Source organism: Puccinia triticina, chromosome 12A (assembly GCF_026914185.1).
Source record: "Puccinia triticina chromosome 12A, complete sequence".
Lineage (NCBI taxonomy): Eukaryota > Fungi > Basidiomycota > Pucciniomycetes > Pucciniales > Pucciniaceae > Puccinia > Puccinia triticina.
The window spans coordinates 5,593,968-5,615,765 of NC_070569.1; the positions used below are offsets into that span (position 1 = coordinate 5,593,968).

General features: G+C 46.9%; 4 protein-coding genes across 4 annotated transcripts; all 4 read left to right on the plus strand.

Annotated features, from left to right (window-relative positions):
* Positions 1-935: 935 nt before the first annotated feature.
* Positions 936-1,373, plus strand: PtA15_12A553 (uncharacterized protein; the record flags this gene model as incomplete). Its single annotated transcript, XM_053162174.1, has 1 exon — positions 936-1,373. One exon carries the CDS (start codon positions 936-938, stop codon positions 1,371-1,373), a length of 438 nt encoding a protein of 145 aa, XP_053026118.1.
* Positions 1,374-10,657: 9,284 nt separating this feature from the next.
* Positions 10,658-12,168, plus strand: PtA15_12A554 (uncharacterized protein; the record flags this gene model as incomplete). The annotated part of the gene is made up of 7 exons (XM_053162175.1): positions 10,658-10,841; positions 10,911-11,088; positions 11,203-11,276; positions 11,335-11,547; positions 11,644-11,716; positions 11,779-12,004; positions 12,094-12,168. The coding sequence occupies 7 exons, from the start codon at positions 10,658-10,660 to the stop codon at positions 12,166-12,168; spliced, it is 1,023 nt and encodes a 340-aa protein (XP_053026119.1).
* A 6,146-nt stretch (positions 12,169-18,314) lies between these two features.
* Positions 18,315-18,966, plus strand: PtA15_12A555 (uncharacterized protein; the record flags this gene model as incomplete). The annotated part of the gene is made up of 2 exons (XM_053162176.1): positions 18,315-18,876; positions 18,962-18,966. 2 exons carry the CDS (start codon positions 18,315-18,317, stop codon positions 18,964-18,966), a joined length of 567 nt encoding a protein of 188 aa, XP_053026120.1.
* Positions 18,967-20,504: 1,538 nt separating this feature from the next.
* On the plus strand, positions 20,505-20,866 carry PtA15_12A556 (uncharacterized protein; the record flags this gene model as incomplete). Its single annotated transcript, XM_053162177.1, has 2 exons — positions 20,505-20,567; positions 20,630-20,866. The coding sequence occupies 2 exons, from the start codon at positions 20,505-20,507 to the stop codon at positions 20,864-20,866; spliced, it is 300 nt and encodes a 99-aa protein (XP_053026121.1).
* Between the last annotated feature and the right edge of the window lie 932 nt (positions 20,867-21,798).

Sequence of the window (21,798 nt, forward strand, 5' to 3'; positions counted from 1 at the left end):
AGACGACATCAACTGAAGAGTTATTGAAAACACAGTGAAGCTGCGTCCGCTGATATTACCATTGTTGAGTCGGAGGTGGAAAGGCTAAACGAAATAACCAAAGATTATCCTTTGAAGGATATCTTTAACATGGATGAAACAGGACTTTTTTATTTGTATGTTTCTTCTTCTTTCCTTTCTTCCAAATGGCACATTCTCAAGTTGTATGTTTCTTTAGAATGCCTCCTGATACAGGATTAGCATTCAGCAAAAGCCACGGTGTGAAAGCAAATAAAACTTGGATGAATCTAGCTCTGACATGCAATGCCAATGGGACCGAGAAGTTACCAGTTCTATTCATTGGAAAATACAAAAGTCCTCGATGTTTCAAAAAAAAGCAAGCGCGTGATTATGGTTACGAGTACTACAACAATGGAAACGCTTGGATGACTTCAGAAATATTCGAAAATTGGCTCTTGACCTGGAATTCAAAACTCAGAGCTGAAAAGAGAAGCATATTGCTCCTTGTTGACAACTTTTGAGGACATACTGTACCGGAAGCTGGTGTTTCTAACATTAGAATTGAATTCTTTCCGCCGAATCTTACCAGTCACGTTCAGCCGCTCAATGCCGGAATAATTAAGTGCCTCAAATCACATTATTGCAAAAAGGCAATCTCTTGATCTATCACCGTATTCACCGAGCTCAAGGACACAAAGAGTGCCAGCAACATTTTCAATGTCAATCAGTTAGTTGCCATGAAAATGGCAACACAAGCTTGGGAAAATGTTTCTCAAGCTACAATCTCAAACTGCTGGGGAGCAACTAAGATCACCATTCAAGCTACCGAGAACTACTCTGAAAAAGTCAATCAAGAAATCGAAGATACAGCCAAGTTAATTGAGAGACAGCTCGACACTCTACAGCAGATTGGTTTAGTCGCTCCAGTAAATCGGATGTTGATCAACCACCTTCTCAATCCTGAAGGAGAGAATACCGAGGCAGCTAGAGTCTGGTCAAACGAGGAGATCTTTGAGCTCATCAAAGAGGAGAGCAGACAGGAGAGCGACAATTCAAATGAACCTACAACAACCAAACCACCCGTCAAGCGACCAACTAAGACAGAAATGCTCCGGCATGTTTCACAAGCATTACTTTATCTTGAAGACCAACCCAAGCATGACAATCTCATTGCCAACTTGGAAGAATTTCAGCAAGAATTACTGAAAGCAATACATTTCGGAGGAACTCAGGCGGAAATAAAGGATTATTTCAAACCCGTGGCCGTTCCGAACTCAACTTCTCAACCCAAATCAAACTCCAGTGCAGCAAAATCTCCGTCAACTTCCAAAGCTCTTCCAGATGACCTCACAGTTATCAATCATGTAGAATGAATGATTTTTTCAGACTAGCTTGTTTCTTATCATAAATTTCATCACTTGTGTCTACACAAAGCCAGCATACAAGCTGCTTCTTACCAAAAAATGAAAATATACCGCTCATTTGTTTTGTTGAAAAAAACCTGTCTAAGGGCATAAATGTATGCCCATAGACAGTTTTTTCTAATGTCATATGTATGCCCTTATGGAAGTTTTTCTAGATAGGCATAGTCTGTCTAAGGGCATATAAAAGGTGCTCTCCCGAGGGGTATGCCCTTAGACGGTTTTGACTGTACATATACATGAGAAAAACTTTTGATTTTTCACATTTTTGAGTACCACAACATGATAAATGGAGGACTTCCTGCTGATCTTGAAATCCAGATCTGAGCCTATAGATTTCAGATTAAGGATTGCCAAGTGATACCTGGCACCCACGGCCGTATGGCAGGTACCTGCCCGCAGGTGCAGGTGTTGGCATTTGGAAAAAAAAACCAGGTACCCGGGCACCTGTGGTCAACACCCGCCACTATATTGTGGATAAAGGTGCCACAGCACCCCTCTTGATGACCGGTCGGTGTTGTATACAAAATGGGAAAATCCAAAGTTTTCTCTCATAAGTATATTTCACCCATAGAAGGCCTCAAGATACAACCAAACAGACCCCATAATCAGATTCTACGGCCAAATTAACCCCTAGTCACAATTGGAAGTGTAACTGGAGCCCCACTGCACTGGAAGTAGACCCTCCGGACAACCTGTTAGAGATGGGCGCCACGCATCCGGGTACCCGTGCGTGTTTGGATACCCGCGGTCGATTTTAGCCATTTTCTGGCATCCGCATCCGCATCCGCATCTGACAGCGGGTACCCGCGCGCCTGGGCTGATACCCGCGCGGGTATCTTTGGATAACCGCTCCTCAAAACGTGCTTACCGGTTGACTGCTGCATATGTCAATCAACCGGGAGGCACTTCTCCTGGCTGTCGACCAGGGGGGACTTCTCTTGGTCGACTGCTGCATAAATCTGTCGTCCAGGAGGGACGCCTCCCGGTTAACTGCTTGATATGGCTGTTGACCGGGAGGGACTCCTCCCGGTTAACTGCTTGATATGGCTGTTGACCGGGAGGGACTCCTCCCGGTTGACTGCTTGATATGGGAAGGGACTCCTCCCGGTAGACTCCTTGATATAGGGAGGGACTCCTCCCAGTCAATTGCTTGTTATGACTGTTGACCGGGAGGGATTGTTGAGTTATGGTTCTCAGGTTTTCTTTGTTCTTTTTCTGCTTTACACATTTCATCCACATGTTACACCTAGTTTCACATGTATGTAGTATACCTGGGCCCAGCGGACGTGGAAGGACTCTTTCCTCATCCTTCCACTACCATCTCCACTCGACCCGCATTGTGTCCGCTGGTCTCAGGTACAGTAGTCTCATCTTTCCTTTGTTTCTCTCTCTCTTCTTTCCTCTTTCTCTTTCTTTTCTCTCTTATGTTCTATCCATATCTGATGTGTAATGATAATATCCTTCCACTACCATCTCCACTCGACCCGCATCGTGTCCGCTGGTCTCAGTCTCAGCTCTGTCTAGCTCATCAGGGATTCCTCCCGGTTGACTGGTGTGTATAGTCGTCCCTCCCGGTCGACTGGTATGTCTAGTTGTCAACTGGGAGGGACTCCTCTGGTCCACTAATTGATATGCCTGTCGACCGGGAAGGACTCATCCCGGTCAACTATTGTATGTTGCTGTCGACTGGGAGGGACTCTCCCCAATCAACAGCAACATAGAACGGCTTTATGGCTGCCGACCGCTGCAGCTTCCATACCCTAGGGAGAGCAGATACCCGCCGGAATACACGGGTACCCGCTGGATTCTGCCGGAATCTCAGACATCCGCATCCGCTGGCGGATACCCAAGGGCCTCCAGCGGGTACCCGCCAGCAGATAGCGGATACCCGCAACGGGTTACGTGCGCCCATCTCTACTTGGCAATCCTTATTTCAGAGTTCACAGAGAATATTGGTCCCCAAAGCTCCCTGAAGTAACCCAGAGTTCCAGATTCCCCTGCAAAATCTGGAATTCCTGATTTGTTCAAAGTCAAAGGAAAGTCCTTCAATTACACTTTGCAATGGGCAGGCATTGTAAAACTGGAGGGGAGCTGAAAAATGGTCTCTTTGCAAGGCTCATTTCAGCTGATGTGAACATGAAATTCAGGATTTCACTGAGATTCCAATGTTTCAACCACTCTTCTCCTGTAAACATGAATGGAGTGGCATGTTTGAATAGAAATACATTGTAGGTGCTATAAGTAGACTAAATACAAAAGTGGTCAATATGTGGGAGCAACACTGAAACACAATGAATAAAACACATGCACAAGACTGTGACATATCTGACAAGGAAAGAGGGAGATCAAAGATGAGTGAAATTCCATCAACATGTCAGCAACAAAAAAAAGGACTTCAAGGGGCACCAGGCCCCAAAAAAATTGAAAAACAGGTAGAAAGAAACTGGATGACTTCCTGTTGTCATTTAGAGAGCTCTAGATGCCCCTCTAAATCCTAAATTAAGAAACCTATCAAAAACTCAACCAGTGCACATTTCATTAATGAACTGTGGTGTTAGGAAAACATTTCCCTTTTTGTCAAAAATTAAGAATTTGGGTGTGTAAATTGAGATCTGGGAAGCTCCCAGACTCGACGGGAAGCCCTCCACTCTATGATGTTGAGCATAGTTTTCTCCTGCAACACGTTATTGCCCAGTGAGAAATGGCTGGTGCAGAAAGGATTGAAAAATGTCATTTTTTACTGTTGCGGGGTCAACATCCTTCGGAGGGTCCTTGCGGGACGTCCCCTCCAATAGAGGGACTTGGTCCTAACTTAACTAAGTCCGAAGTTGGAGGCGCGAAGCGCCTCCACCGGAGGGACTTATGCGGTATCGGTGATTTAGGGCTGAGAGCAACGGCCAAAAACCAACTCCCCAACAAATGTTGCTATAGCTCCATAACCCCCGGTGTTTCCACCAAAGTTTTTGGATAATCTGAAAGCCATACATCTTGGCTAATTTTTGATGCACTTTCATGTCACATTTCTACCTGCCCCACCTCTTAAAAAAACATCAAAAACTCAGCTGTCTTAGCTGTCATGGGGTTTTCTCAATTCTACATTGACCACATTGTACGATTGGGCACCAGCAAGAGCCACCAGAAAAGGGTATGATATACCCAGCCTTCTGATGATTCTAAGTCTGAATGTAGAGGGTGATTACACAAAAACAGAACCACCCAGAGGCCCTGAATGTTGATGTACCTCTCAGGCCAAAATCACCTGTAAGGCTTACAGCTAACCCAGGAGAGCTTGCAACTTGGCGCGCAAACTCCGAGACTTTGTGCCGCAGCGGCCAGACTTGTCCGCAGCTCCAGACATCCGTGCGCGCGGACCGTGCCCGGGGGAACCCGGGGGAGGAGCCTGCAGGAGAGCTGCCTGCCGCCGACCCAAACCCTGCCTGCCGCCACCACCAACCCACCACCCACCACCGCCGAATCCATCAACCCCGCCACCGCCACCCCCAGTAAAATCAACCCCAACGGTCCTTTGGAACCATTGTGCCATTGGGGAACAATCCAACACGCGTGAGTTATTTTGGTTTATCATCATCATGTGTGGGCCTTTTCTCACCACGAACTAATTTCTATGCCGCAATTGATCATTTCCGTAAAAGTAGCAGGTTCGGGATGGACAATAACTCCCGTTATCGTTCAGTTTCACCGTCCGAATACCGCGAATGGTTCCACCACCCACTGACGCCGCCTGCCGACAGACACGTGCCCTTGCTTTTTGATGGCACTGCTCACTTGGTCGTGGATCGCAACCGCCGCCGGGACGCCTTCATACGAAGCCAGCAAAGACCGTCTCACGTCGACCCATCACTCTCGGGCTTACCTCCAGCTTCACCAGCCACCAGCCGATCGAGCGCAGCCACCAGCCGATCGAGCGCAGCCACCAGCCGATCGAGCGACTTGATACTATCTCAATCATTGGCTACCAACTCTCAACAACACAGCCAGGCACTTCCCAATTGTGCAGGATCCACTTCGGGCCGCCCTGAGGTTCCCATAAGTATCGAGTTCATCCTATTTACGCCCCTTCCCAAACCTCCTGCTGCAAACCCCCGCAAGCGACGAAGCCTAGCTGGTTCCATTGGCCCCCAATACAATAAAGTCGAATCGGAACCTGGCAAGCTGATGATCAACTGGGACACTCACAACTACGATCTCGAGAGTTTCAAAGCTGCGGCAATCAATGAGATTGAACACAGCGAAGACGAGGGGCTTGGATTCTTTGCCCGAGCCCAAGCTCTAAAAGGTAACATTGTTTGGAATGCGATTATCCCAAATGGACGCGTGTTTTCAGCAGCCCAAAAAAAAAGGATCGATTCCGATGAGATATTCACCCAGTTCCTCCTGGTTGCCGAGGGCACTCCGGAAAGCCGCCAGATTATATGTCGCTTGGTCCAGAAAGATCCGATAGTTGTAGCTCAGGTAAGTGGCTTTTTCCTGTCCACCTCAACCCAGTCGGAATGTCTCATTGACCTCATTTTGTGTGATATTTTAGAAAGAATCTGCCTACAAACACCTCAGGACCATGCATGCCGGTCCCAGCTCTGAAGAAACTCCATCCGATGGGCCCTCTGCAGGTGCACAGGAAGCGGCTTCCCTCACGGACTTGGTGCAGCAACTTGGCTGTATCCACGAACCCGCTGAACACCTGACTAGAAGTCACGAGGTCGGCGTGTTCATCAATCCCGAGAACCCCAACGAGTTTTTCAAGATGACTCCCAAGCAAATTGCTATGTGGGCCAAAGCGATTGTGAGTGTGTTCTATTCCCTTTATTCCCTTGGGATGTATGGCTGAGGATCTGATCTGACTGCTCATGAGATTCATAGAAGACCAACCCCGGCCAAGTCACCCTCCGTGTTCCCCCAAAATCGGACAGCTTTCAATTTCAGACCAAGGAGGATGTACCGCCGCCTCAAGCTCCAGTTCACCCCACACTTCCAGCTCCCGTTTCGGCCGCGTTTCAGTATCCAACAACGTCGGCCGGATTCCAATATCCAACACAGTTTGGATTTTCAATGCCTCCGGGAGTGTTCTTGAACCCAATGCAACTGGCCGCCTCGCAACTGGCCGCCTCGAACTCAATGACCGGCCCGACCGGCCCCAGCACCCCAGAACATCCCACCCGGGCTTTGTCACCAATAACCCCTCCAAGCGGCGAGGACCACAGCCTCGAGGATTTCCTCGAATTTGCACACGTCAATCCAGATTCCCCCGGAGTCATTGAGGGGATCGGAACCCTTGGGATCACTCACTGGACTATGTTCAAGTCCTTCAGTTCTGACGAGCTTGCCAGCAGAGGTATCCCCAAAGGCCCCGCCCGATCCATTGTCTCATCTGCAAAGAAATATGCGCATCACTTAATGAAGGTTTCTAGAAACCAGGGTTCTAGAAACCAATAAGTATCTTACTCCCCCGATCCATTCTTATGTACTCCTTTTCCTTATTGTTTCAAAGTCATCAATACATTGTAGCTCCAGCATTCTAGCCTCCTTCCGACCATCTCTTTATGTAAATTCTAACCTCCTTCTGACCATCTCTTTTTGTAAATAAAACTGGTTAACGTTGTTATAATCAATAGTCCATTTGAAGGAGCAATCAATAGTCCATTTGATTGGTCCAAGATGAGTTTGCGCATCACATGGGTCTCTTGGAACGGGAGGATCTCAGCAGACCCGTTTTCCCAATGAAGTCTCAATCTTGTGGTGGATCTCAGCAGACCCGTTTTCCCAATGAAGTCTCAATCTTGTGGTTAATTACATCCGGAGTCAGATAAATATGCAGAAAAACCAAATGTTAAGTCAAAGAATCGAGCACATTGATTACAAAGTAATGTTACAAAGAATTGAGCAAGTTGTTTATCAATACAAAAAAACGGGCAGCCGGTAGTCCGGGGATCCATTAATCGGTGTAACCAGACCCTCGGAACAGGCCTCGCATGAGTTCGTCGGTGAAAACAAGCCTTGCAAAGGCCTCGATTGCCTCCCCATCGGTTTCGCCCCCATCAAGTTCGCCATATTGTCTGAGTGATGATTTTAACACACTAAAACCCTTTTCAATTGGGTTCAGGTCGGGGGAGTAGGCCGGAAGATAGATCAGCAGACAGCCGTGATCCTCGACTATGCGTTCGATGTTCCCGTTGTGATGGATTTGCGCATTATCCATCACAACGATGCTTTGGGGTCCTGGGTATGGATTCATATTTGGAAGCTTCAAAAAAAAAAGTGGTCAGTTAGGATGCCGCGCGCAGAATCCATCAAGCTACTCACCAACACATGCTCTAAGTATGTCTCGAAATCGATTCGCTTGACAGTTTCAGACTGTATCATCACTGCAACCAGCCCGCTCAGGGCCACCGCTGGGATTAAATTGAAGCGGTGGGTAGCCCGCGCTACCGGGAGCCGTGACGTCCTCTCACCCACTTGAGCCCAACCCCGAGTGCGGATCACTGCATCCAAACATACCCCGCTTTCATCTTTCAGAGAGGGAGGGTGTTAGCTACTATATACAAATAAAAATTCAGAGAGAGAAGAAATAAAACTGACCAGTGAAGACGAGGCATTCAGGCTCAAAGTTGGCCATCAAAAGGAGGTACTTGGCTCGTTGAGTCCGGTCTTGATTCGGATTTACCTTACGCATAGTTTTTTGACTCATTTGGAGGCGTCCATGAAGCTCGTTTGAGATGGTTTGGACTGAGATTTGGAGGTTGCATTCGGTGGATAGTGCCTGCTGAATTTCTTGTAGGTAGATCGTTGGGTTGTCGGTGACTAGCTCCAAGAGAAACAATCGTTCTTCTTCACTGAGAGCCAAAGGGCGCCCCCTTTTTTCGTACGTTTCGGGATCGACGACAACCGAACGAGTCTTTTCGTATAGAACACACCACCGTCGGAGGGAATCAGAACTAACCTCAGATCCATTTGCCGCGTTGATTTCGGCAAGTGGTTTTCCATCAAGGGCTGCCCGAACAACGATGAATTTGAAGGAGGCTGAATACTTGACAAACATGGTGTCTAGAGGAGGGATCAGCTTTGTGACATTCAAGGGAAATCAAATAGGAACATACCTGTGAGAGAATCCAAGCTGCAATGTCAGTGGCGACTGCTGGGTTTGATGATGGTGGTGGTGGCTGGATTCGACAGCGGCGGTGGATGGAATGGACAACGGGGATGGATGAAATTGGTGGCGGTGGCAGGCTGGCGTCGCTCGGCAGTCGATTCGGCGGTGGTGGGTGGTGGGTTGGTGGTGGCGGCAGGCAGGGTTTGGGTCGGCGGCAGGCAGCTCTCCTGCAGGCTCCTCCCCCGGGTTCCCCCGGGCACGGTCCGCGCGCACGGATGTCTGGAGCTGCGGACAAGTCTGGCCGCTGCGGCACAAAGTCTCGGAGTTTGCGCGCCAAGTTGCAAGCTCTCCTGGGTTAGCTGTAAGTCCCTCCCAGAGGGCCTCCCTCGGGAGGGACTTAGTTAAGTTAGGACTTGGTCGGGATCTCGCCCGTGAACTCAGCCAGTCAGTCCGACCCTGTTCGACCTTCAGTTACATCACCATCGTCATCATCGTCTCCGATAACCACTTGGACCATCGCCGACTTACAGTAGCCGCATCTTTGAGAGAGAAGTCAAGCCCACCCTATCCTGGAGCGTATTGAGCTAAGCTGTTTGTGTTTATTATTTGTACGTTTCATTCTATTTTGGCCTCACGTTTGACTGAGTGTTTCTCATTTACTTCACGGCTGGCGGTTGTATTAATATTCTATGCGGCAATAATTCATCGTCCCGAATCCTGGAATCAAGAAACAAGAAGCTACTGAGAGAGACGATTACACGAAATTGCCCGCACTCTTCACGATCGGGTTGATTGAAATGACTTGGCGGAAAGAGCTCAGAAATGCATTGATATTCATGCAACTAATCGTGCCCGTATGGAGTTTCTATCTGCCTGGTACAGCGCCAAGGGACTACAATCAGGGAGATTCTGTTCCGCTGTTTGTGAACGCACTCACGCCTCAGATTTCTGCTCATTCTAAACTAAAAAGTGTGATATCATACGACTATTATCATCCTCAACTTCATTTTTGTCAACCACCTCAAGGACCAGACAGCCAACGTGAATCATTCGGAAGCATCTTGTTTGGAGATAGGCTCTATGATTCTCCTTTTCAAGTATTTGAAAACTCTTCCTCTCATGTCCCAAGTTCTAGCCAGCTTGTTGATGTACTCTTTGCTGTTGCTTAATAGATCCAAATGAGAAAGAATGAGACGTGTAAAAAACTTTGCGATTCAACCATCCCCGCAACCGATGCTGGTTTCGTAAATCAGGCAATTCAAGATCGATATGCTCTCAACTGGTTAATCGATGGTCAGATCATCTCCCCGTTTCTTTTGTCACCTGCACATGAACGCAATCTCACTTGATTATTCTTTCAGGTTTACCCGCTGCCGAGCTTAAAAGAGACGACGGCTCTGGAGAGACATTTTATTCGATTGGATTCTCTTTGGGACAAGCTCAAGAACCAGTGCCAGTTTTGCACAATCATTACAACATTTTTCTCGAGTAAGTCGGACAATTATTTTGGCTACTCTGACTGGTTGAGGCTGACGTACGACTCGAATAGATATCATGTCAGGAATGGTAACTACCGCGTGGTTGGTGCATTAGTATGGCCTGCATCCTTAGATGCCAGTGCTTCACGAACGTGCGATATGGAATCTGGACAGCCGATGAGCTTGAGTGAACAGAATGACAACCCAGTTCCCTATACCTATAGCGTTATTTGGACTGTGAGTTCCTAATTTTCACAAGATGCTGAGCTTTGTCAGGCTAGTCAACATTATGGCTGTTGGAAGAAACAGCTGTCTATGTCATTTCAGACGCTAACTTCGTGCACTCTTGAGTATGTACCTTTCTCGTTGACTTGTCTTGGGAATTTACGTACCTTTATAGGAATCAGCAACTCCATGGGCTACAAGATGGGATCATTACTTGCACATCTTTGATCCAAAGATCCACTGGTTTTCTCTCATCAAGTTGGTTATAGTATGCGATCACTCTTGTTCGGCTCAGTGCAGATTTTTTTTCCTGAGAGTGAAAAACATGAAAAAAGTTGACATTATCTGATCGTCAAACCTCTTCACATCTATACAGCTCTATAGTTATTGTTGCTTTCCTTTGTGTGATGGTTGGCATGATCTTAATGCGAACTGTAACACGAGATATCGGCAGGTACAATGCAATCGACCAGATCGATGATGTCCAAGAGGATTTCGGATGGAAGCTATTGCACGGGGAAGTCTTTAGGGCACCAGAGCGTCTCATGCTTCTTTCGGTAGCCATTGGGAGCGGAGCTCAGATTGTGGCTATGGCTACTGTCACACTTGGTCAGTTCACGAGGCTACACCTCTCGTTGACCGATGATCAAGATTCTCACATTCCTCATCTACCCACAGTCTTTGCGCTGTTCGGTTTTCTATCGCCTGCAAACCGAGGCAGTTTATCTACTGTGATGATCGTGACTTGGACTCTGTTCAGCTACGTTGCTGGTCATGCCAGTACGCGAATGTATCAAACCTATGGCGGATTAAGTTTCAAGCAAAATATGATTTTGACTGCTTGCTTGTTCCCCACGTCAGTATCACTCATGCTTGATCTCAACGATTACCTCAACTGCAGAAAGTATCTTACAGCTCTATGCTAAAACCCATAAACTTCCTTTGGGGTGTATCACATGTGCCACCTTAGGATTCTCTTTGCCGTGTTGAATGTTTTGAATTTTTTCCTCGTCGCCTCCGGTGCAGCGGGAGCCGTTCCATTTGGTAAGAAATTGCCAAGATTTCGTTGGAATGCATCTCTCATTTTTCTTCCTCCGTATAGGTACGATGCTTGCGATCATTGTGATGTGGTTTTTAATCTCTCTGCCTCTGGCGTTGGCTGGTTCTATCATGGCATCTCGGAAAGGACCGTTGCGCATTCCCGTCAGAGTTAACCAAATCCCTAGACAAATACCACCAACAGTCTGGTACATGAGGTTTTGGCCTTCTGCGCTTATGGCCGGGATTTTGCCATTCGGAGCTGGATTCATTGAATGTAGGTAATCTTCCCATCAGATCTCAAACTTGTCAAAACAGCTTAGAGTTGGTTTTAGCTCTCCCACTCATTTTGCCTAATCCTTTTTCATTTCAGGTTACTTTTTGTTGTCTTCATTGTTCGGGAATAAAGTTTATTACGCTGCCGGTTTTTTGTTCTTAACATTTACGTGAGTGAGCAAATCAAATGTTTTTCAATGAGGTCACACCACTTAAGAGGTCGCTTTTGTAGGGTTGTTGGCTTGACTACAGCAACAGTGACAGTGTTGATGTGCTACTTTCATCTCTGTCAAGAAGATTATCGGTGGCATGAGAGAGCATTTGTGACTGGCGGTGCGAGTGCATTTTGGTTGATCGCCTATGGCCTGCTTTATGCGACTAGGTTATCTCTACACGGATTCACGTCGATCGCCCTTTATCTTGGTTATTTGATGCTACTTGCTTTACTAGACTTTTTGGTCCGTCTCTTTTTCTTTTGGCTAACCCTTTCCAAAGTATGTGTGTCGAACTGATAAATTAACTGTTCCCGCGTCAACCTTCAATATAGATGACCGGCTCCATTGGATATGTCGCTACATTTTTCTTTGTCAAAAAGATTTACAGCAGAGTTAGAATTGACTAAGAAGTGGCCGATTTCAGGACATTGCGCAGCAGTACTTGGTTAAATATGCACTGCAGACGGAGAAACTATCTGAAAGGAAAATCAGACAAGCAAACGCAAAAGGCAGTCCTCCTTCCTTGCTGCATGCGTTTTCTCTATGTAGACATGAGTAGATTCTCAGATTTGTTGTTGGATAGTGCTCTGAACTCTTGACCTGCCTAGAACAAAATGACCCATGGCTGTGTTGCATGTTTTTATTTTTATTCCGATGTCAATTATTAGAGCTGTTGCTTACTTGGCCCAAAATATCTTATTTCTTTTTTGTTCCCTAGCTAAACTAAAAGTATGTCAACATGTATATATGTTGGTTCAATCAAATCATGCATGTTTCTCTGTTTGTCTCTGTTTATTATTATGTATTCAACACAAATAATCTGCCATGAAAATGTCAATAATCTAGTTCAAGTGTGATCCTGACCACAATCAAAACTGCAGGTATACTCATGATGGCTGAAACCTTGAACATATTAAAGTTGAAAAGATTAGGGACACTGTGGTGAGACCAATCAATCCATGCTACATTTAAAACACACTCAAATATAGATTTTTTCCTTATGATCTATCCATTTTCTCATCCTACATCCAACATTTGCCTAGGTAGATAACTTTTCTTAACTTCATAGCTAGTCTGAATCTTGAGTGATCACAGAGGGGGGGGCATGGAGAGAGGAGAGAGAGAGAGGGAGGAGGGGGGGGCATGGAGAGAGGGAGGGGGGGGGGGGGGCAGAGAGAGAGAGAGAGAGAGAGAGAGAGAAGGAGATATGTACAGAAGCTGTATTCTTCTGTTGGCTGAAGTCAAGGGTGGCTGCAGTCAAGTTGGCGGTCCAAAGTCGGACCCCTCAAAATGCAAGCTTTCTCAATATTGCTCTATCAGTCATGATTGGTCATTGGTTGCACTACAAGAAAAACTCCAGAAACTTCCAGCAGTTGACATGCGGCATACTCCAGTTTAACTGCCACTGTAACTCCACATAATTAAATCATGCCCTTTCATGCACAGTCATGGTGCATTCAACCTTGGTTGAAATAAGAGTGTGCCAAAGCACACTCCATAATAGGATCTAGGCTACCACTTGACTCGCGGTGAGATACATAGGATATTGCCGTGGTAATATCTTGACACTTGGGAGGGCTTCAGAAGATTTTGTCTTTTGGCACACCTCCTCAAGCTCAGCATTCATCTCCCTATCAATGTGCCTCACAACGGTCCTGCCATTGGGCTGGATTAAGTTTGCGGCTGAGTCCTTTGTGCAGCTTTGCTCAGCAATTGTTGGAAGGATCATTATAAGGAGCCCTCATTCCCATCCTCTATACAGGCCTGCCCTCCCACTTTCATTGCAACCTAAGGGTCTAAAGATGGCAAATGGGTAGCCACCACCTTTTGGCGGGTACCCACCCACACCCGTTTGGGACCGCCTGGCGTTTCCGGGTCCAGGTCCCTGTTTTTGCGGTGCCAGTGTGGTAAGACCAATCAACCATCAACTACATCAAATCATAGTAGATTTTACTATTAAAGTACTGTATAAACTACATACAAAACATACACAGTACAAATAAACTCCATATTAAATTTCACTCAGCTGTCATGATTATTTTCACACCCAGAAAACTAGTAACATTTATATACATGAGTGTCAGACATGTAACATATCTCATAGCAACATTCAAGAGTGACCTCTAAGAAACAGCTCATAGATGTATTTTCCATATAAGAGTAGATACACAGTAGATCTCAGAATATTTCATCATAAAATCCACTCTAATAATATAATCACATCTGATACACTCTTCTGTGAAAAGAAATTCCTACTTAGATAGTAAAATACCAAGCCCTTTTGTATTTCACACAGCTATACATAGTAGAAGAATTTTTCAGTTACATATTTCTAGTCTCAGACAAGTTTATTTACTATATAAGGAGGCCTCTTCTGCCCCTTCTTGTTGTCTTCTTTCCCCATGTTTGCACTTGATAGTAATATTGTAGATTACTAGCATTCATCATTATAATATTTTGATATATTAAATAGTTGAACTTTGACATATAAAAATAACTTGCCCCCTTGACACAGATAAATCACTTACATATAACATTCCTCTTTACATCACTTAGAGCATCCACATTGGTGGCTAAGTTGGCACAAGCTAACTTAGTCATCCAAGACCCGGCTAGCGCTAGCCAGACCCCCGCAACCGCATTGGTTGGAGCTACTATCCAGCTAAGTTAAATCACAAAGCTTGTCTTCAGTGGTATCAACCACATTGTTTTTGCCAGCATTGACTTGCAAGAATAACACGGCCAATTCCTGTTCTACAGTAATAAAAACACCTTGTCTCTTTCCATCTGGTTAGAAAATACACATGTACGAGCAAAAGTGTAAATGAAAAGAAAGGTCATGAGTAGGAGAAAAAAACAATATTCATAGTGGGTGTGAGGAATACTAATGAATATTGATTGAGTTCAACAAAGAAAAAAAAAAAAACCCCCGAGATTGTTAGTGGGGAAGAAGAAACGGGCAAGCAAGAGGAAGAAGGATCATCAATTGAGTGCAAGCGAGCGATTATCAATCTATCGAGTGCAAGCTAGCAAGTAAGAGAAATGAGATCAATCCATCAACGGCAAGCGAGCAAGAGCAAGAAGACCAACCAACCAAAACTGATCCAGCAGAGTACCAGCAGTCAATTCATCAACTGCAAGCAAGCAAGAGCAAGAAGACCAATCAAAGTTGTTGTTCGTTTTCTTGTTGTTTGTTTTTTGTTGTTTGTTTTTCTGTTTGTGTTTGTTGTTGTTTGTTTTTGTTGTTGTTCCATTTGGTTTTGCTTTCACCAACTTGTCAATCGGAGAGTACCTTGGGCAGCTCCCTAGCCAAGAAGCTAGGCGCGGCTAGATTTAGCTTGAGCTAGCCAGGATTCTAGCTTTTTGATAAGTTAGCCGGGTCTTAGCCCAACCCTATGCGGATGAATGGCATGGCTAAGTGCCTTAGCTTGGGCTAACTTAGCCACCGATGCGGATGCTCTTACATACAACATTCCTCTTTCACATCACCTAAAAATAAAATTCCTCTGTTGCATCACTTAGACATAACATTCCACTTCTAAACACTTACATATAACACTCCTCTTCTAAATCACTTACATATAACATTCCTCTTCCATATCACTTACATATAACATTCCTCTTCTACAAACACTTAGATATAAAATTCCCCATCTCTTGCGCACTGAACACAGGTACTTAGGGTTTAGAGTCAGATAGAATTAAGAGTAGTTCTAAAAGATTGTGCCACACTATAAATTCTTAGTGTAAAATTCTCCCAGAAGCTTGTTCAAGGAAGGCAGCCATTCAAGCACCCGTTTAGTCTGTCATTATCCATGGCTTCTACATTTCCCTTCCAAGCTCCTATCTCCCCATTGAGAGAAGTTCCACACCAGCAGGTGTGTACGGGGGTACCTGCAATTGGGACCTGCCCCTCACGCAACCCCGGTGTTGTAGGCGGAAAAGTGGAAAAATAAAAAGTTTTTTCTATGCCACATAATTACTCATACTAGGCCTAAAGATACCACCAAATGGACCCCAGAAATGGATTCTACGGCAAATTTCACCCCTAGTCACTACTGGAAGCACCCCTGGACCCGCTCTAGTGTGGAAGTTACACCTCATGGACACCTATCACACGGCCAGCCCAGTAACCCAGCTGTCACCTGCCTCAACCCAAGTTTCACAGTAGTACACTTATACATATCACAGGATACAAACATACATCTCCCTGTCAGGCTACACTCATTACATATTAACTACATACACTCCTTTATATACATAGTATGACATCATTTACACTGTTTCTGCAGCCTCAGACTTTGTTTATACACTAATTCCCCCAGGATGACAGCTCATGCAGTCTACTGTCACCTCATGCATGTGTTAGAATGTTCTTTTGTATATTCTGACATCATGTATGCACCCCTGGCATGTTTAGAATGTTCTGTTGTATATTCTGACACCATCCATGCGCCCCTGAGGGGTTATGACATCATTTGTATCCACTCCCACCAGCTAAAATCCCTCACCCTGTTGTCTAGATTAGCTGAAACCCTAACCCACAAGCCCCTTTGGGGCTCCACTTTTGTCTATAAAAGGAGCTCTCTCCACCAACGGTGAAACCAATCCGTGACAGGTATTGGTATAGGTCTGTATAGTATTGTGATACCCGCGTCATTTTGGACATGTATCACATTGGGTCCCCGATATGATAGGCTGTATAGGCTTCACTGCCCATCGGGTAGCCGATATGATACATGACTTTTGTAAAGGGGGACCCAATACAATCCACCCTATGTATCAATGTATATCGGGTTTATTGGCACATAAATTTATTTTTACCCCGCCCTCTCCCATGTGGCAAACGTGAAACACCAACCTGACAAGCGGCCCGTCCCCACCATCAGCTTCTTCCTCAAAGACCCCCAGCGCTTCGACAACCAACCTACCCCACCAAATTTGCAATGGGTTCCTCACAAACCCCCATCCACAATCCTCCCCTCGCCCCTGCACTGGCTCCAAACCCATCAACCACCGCCCTGCGTGTGCCGGCGGCCCCAAACCGGTCCATAGCCGATCATCAAGCCGTTCTTTGGCGACCAGTTCTTCCGGGCCAAGCGGGTCGAGACCCTGGCCATTGGCGCCGGCCTGCGCAAGCTCTCCGTCAAGACCCTCGTGCCTGCCCTCCGACCCCCTCCTGATCTCCCGCGCATGCGTCGTTGGCCAACGTATCCGCGCCGAACATGGCGCCGCCAGGGCCGTCGAGGCCATCTATCGCAACCTCGAGTACGCTCACTCGCTCATCAAACGTCCCGACCCCCCGCCCCGTAAGTCTCTCTCTCTCTCTCTCGCCCCGTCTGTGTTGCCGGCGCTGACCCGCGCGCGCGCTCCTCCAGACGACCAGCCACAGCCATCCGCGCTCAGCCCCGCTGCGGCGCTGTGGGGCCAGGCAGAATCCCACCGTAGTGGTCGGTCAATCATCAATCAATCACATTTATATCAACCCGAGTGAGTAAGTCTATCATCAAAGATTCCCCTCCCCTTTGGGACTATGCAAAAGCTGGGGTTCACTGCAATCAGGCCAGCTCAACGCTAATACAAATGCACGCGCAACCTGGTTGTTGTTGGCTTTGGTTGATCATAGTTCTGTCGGGGCGGGGTCCTTATATTCATACACCCAATACTAACCCTGAATTTATTTTCTTTTCTTACTTGGCAAACACTGTAGACTTGTGCACTTGTAGTGATTGGCCCGATCACTACCCATAATTCATTGTTCGGCTCAGGATCCGACTGGCAAGCATCCCAATGTCTTCACCCGACCACAAGAGCGATGGCCACCCAGCCCCCAAAAGGAGACGAGAATATGCCAACGACTCCCAGAGCTCCTGGCCCCCATTGCCTTGGCCGTCCCTTGGGTTGTCCGCACAGTGACTGAGCCACCCTGGATTGAAACCTACCCGAACAAGTCTGGTCAGATCCAACGGCCGGCTCAAAGGCTCCCCCGACGTGCTCTTCGATGTCGCCCACCGCCTGTCCGAGAACGGCAAGAAACACTACTACACCTGGCTGACGGTGTCCATGCTCCTCGCTGTCTGTCCCGGCATCGTGCTCAAGATCATCGTGGGGGATTGGAACTGATCCCTGTTGACGGCTCGCAAGGCGGCGTTCATCGAAAGCCTACGCAAGCATCTCAAAGCGGTCAAGATGACCGACGTGGCCACCGCATGCTGTGCCGATCTCTGCAAAGGGGCCACCTTCTCGCCCAAGACAACCGCCGAAGGCCCCGGGCTGTGACTCTTGGCCCTCGACCTCGTCTCCAACCTGAACTTGCATCTGCTCGACCCCTCCAAGCCGTTCACCAACTCGGAAGGGATCGTCGAGATCCCACTGATGTCCGAGGCCCTCACCACGCTCTGCAAACTTGACCGGCATTTTGTGGATACCACCCTGCTTGAGAAATGCCTCTCCCGGAACAGCTTCGTGCCCTTCCAGATTGCCTTCATCCAGGCCAGTCACAAGCTTGCCAGCGACCCCGAGCTGACCAGCACCAGCACCACCACATGCGCTCATGATCAACGCCGGCTTGACGGGATCCCCAATACATGTCTACCGCTTCTCGTATTGTCCTCCAGCTTCAACGACCTCGAGGCCCTCCTCAGCCTCCATCCTCCCAAAACTGGAGAACAAGCTGTTCTTCAAGACTCAGCCAGGTCTGTCCAGCTACGCCGGCCGGTTGATCGATGCCGCTGAGTCACTCCGTCCACTCCTCCAGGCTGCCCTCAACGGCGTGCCGCTTGAACAGCGATCCTGTACCCCGATCTCCGTCAAGGCTACCGCCGGTCTTGGACTCCTTGGCGACAGCCAGAGTAAGGAAATCCTCGACGAAGTCTCTCGCTGGCTCCGTGCATCTTGGCCATTCAAGCTATCACCCTCCGCTGCCGTCTCGATCATGGATGGCCGACGGCACAGCTGGCACCGACGAGGACGACCCCAACAACATGGCCAACTGAAACGTCAAGCTCAAAGAGCTCTACCCCGCCATTGCCTCCTCCGTCGTCCTCCCAAAACTCGGTCCTCAAACCATTCCAACTCACGTTCACTCAAGGCTTCATTGTCGGTCAACTCTCTTTGTAAGCCGTCCGGATGATCATCTTTCCTGTCCAATCGTTTGATTGTCGCTGACCGAACCTGTTTTTACGTGTCCCCCGTGTATAGTTTAGTGCTCGTAATATGCTTTGTAAGGTATGTGGTATTTGAAGATCCAAAGTCGTGACAAAATAAGAAACCAATTGGACCACAACAGGTATGTTCTTGTCTTCTTCCACCCCATTTTCCTTGTTTTGTCTTTGAGCAAAAAAAAAAAAAATAACACCATAATTTGTTGCATATTCTGCAAACTTAGAAAGCATTCCACACCCCCAACTAGAAGGCTCTCTTTCCATGAAAAATTGCAGGGAACTTCCGAGTCGGAGCTTCTATCCAAACTACCATACGACCTATCCAGTCACCCCCCTGAAACGACGGACTGGCTGAACGTCCTCCTTGCACAGGCCATCATTGCCTATCAGAGTCTTGTTCGCGGCCTAGACAATGATCCGACAATGCCAAAAGGGAACAAGGCAAAAGAGATGGTCGAGGAAGCCATGAATTTTGCCCGCGGGGAAACCTCGGGAATCAGCAGTGTCGTTGGTGACTTTTTTTGATCCTTCATGATTTTCCATTCAGGGCTCTAAAACACATCATGTTCCTCTTAGGATTATATTCTCTTGGAGGTTGCATTTCTATGTTGCTTTTACTCAATTTGTTCATCTCCATTATCAAATGGCTGGAATGAATTCTGAGAAAGCACTGGGTGAGCGTGAGACAGTGGCAATGAGCGTGAGAGAGGGAAACCCAATCCAAAGGATATTCCAAAAATTTACTGGACATTCTGTAACCAGACAGGATATTCCGCGCGGAATGCATGACTCAGCTGCCTCCAACCTCTGTGACGGCACCCCTCAATCTCAGCTAAGTAAAGAACTGTCTCCTCCGCCCGCGCTTCACCCTCTTCACCGCCTGAAAGTTTGAAACACCTCCGTCTTTGCGTCCTCAACCCCGATCAATCAATCGATCCAGACACACATCTCTGGTCTTTGACCAACCTCTCCGCCCTTGAAGTTGAGGAAGTAAGTCCTCTCACCGCCTCTCTCCCCCTCCTATCTTGGTGCTGCGCTTTGGTGTGTGGTTGAGGGGTTGTTCCCTCTCCGCCGCGGCATTGTGGGGCCGATTGGAAACCCAGGGGTGTTGCCGGGCGAGCTGTCAGCTCCTACTTTGAACTTTGGGTGCAAGTTGACCAACCTCCCTCTCTTGCCTTGATCTCAACCAGCGGCCAACTGACAAGCCTTGGTCTTGACCCACATATCCCAACAAACTCAGTCCCATCAATTAGGTTCACGTGGGGTTCTTTCAAGTCAGTTTTGCTTTTGCCTCCTCTCCCCCTCATTGCCTAACCCTAGGCTTTCTCTGACCTTGAAATCAGACTTGATAGTCCTTTTAATTGCCGACAGGCCAGCCTTGACGCTCTCCTTTCTAATCTTACTCAAAATGGCCCAATCAACCACATCACCTCATCCGACTCCCTCTCACTGTTGAGCACCTACCCGCCAATCTACTCGGATCACAACTCCTTCGCGCTCTCATGCAAATTTTGTCAGAACCAATCAGGACTCTCGGAGATCATTGGGACCTAATTCTAGCGGAATCAGGACTCAAAACCATGACAGCGAATCCAAATCAAACAGTCAGATCAGCCAGCCATTCCAAAGCCAATCAAGGATTTGTACTTGCAGTCAACATACATCTCTGACCAGCCAAGGTTGCTTGGGGACACCCAAATCAAAGCGTAGCAAAAAGAAACATCATAAAACAACCAACACCAATGACGAATCCAACCAAGCTGGAGGGGTGATTGATCACATCCAGGACTCTGATGACGAAAACTTAAAGGTGAAAAAATTGGGGAAGAAAAAAAGTAAATTTGACAATATCTTTGACTACTTCAACCCCCCATTTCATGCCAAAGAGACCAATACCGTAAGTGTTTCAATCCAGCTTCTTGAAATCATCTGCAATCACTAACACTGGTTGTTTCATTATTCACATTGGTCTTTCTAGGGCGAAAAACTCATGTACAAGTGCAAGTGGTGCACCTCTGTTTACAAGAAGGGAATTGGAACCAAGTCAAACCTGAACAAGCATTGCGATGGCACTGCAAACCGTCCTGCCTGCCGGTCTCAATCAGATGCAATTGCTGCAGGAGCTAAGCTACCTCTAACAGCGAAAGATGTGGAACAAAACAAACAAGAAGGATCGATCAAATGCTACATGAAAAATACAACCTTCAACATGAGGGTCTTCAACCAACTCCTAGTAATGTGGCTAATCCGATTGTTGTTACCATGGAGCCGGATCGAGGACTTTTTACTCAGTGTTACTTTGAACTACGTTCGAAGGGGTATCCATATCTATTCCAGAACTTGGGCAGCAACTGAGGCCCATCGGCTCTATCTCAATTTACAGAGCAAGGTTATCACGACTTTACAAGTCAGTTTTTCTTTCATCTTTTCCTGCAAACAGACATCTCATGCCTGAAATTGCTCTCTGGTTTACAGGAACTTGGCTCCAAAATGACACTGATCCATAATGTCTGGACTACAAAAGGTAACCATCATGCTTTCCTTGGCATCTTGGTTGCTTACATAAAAGCAGATTGGGCTTTCAAGATCTCGCATCTGGGAATGAAGTACATCGCCTCCAGTCACCAGGGAAAGCTTTTGGCTATCCATTTTGCAAACATACTCACAAAGGCTAAATTACAAGAAAAGATAAGTTTCTTTTATTATTATTTTTCTTGATTCGATGGACTAAGACATTCAACTTTTTGTTTATTACATCTTAGCCCAGACAACCAATTCAGCATCCAACAACTTTACCATGGCTTCTGAGGTTGACCGACTCATTCTCAGGAAGACCGGAGTGGATCTGGACCTTTTGGGAAACCACATTAGGTG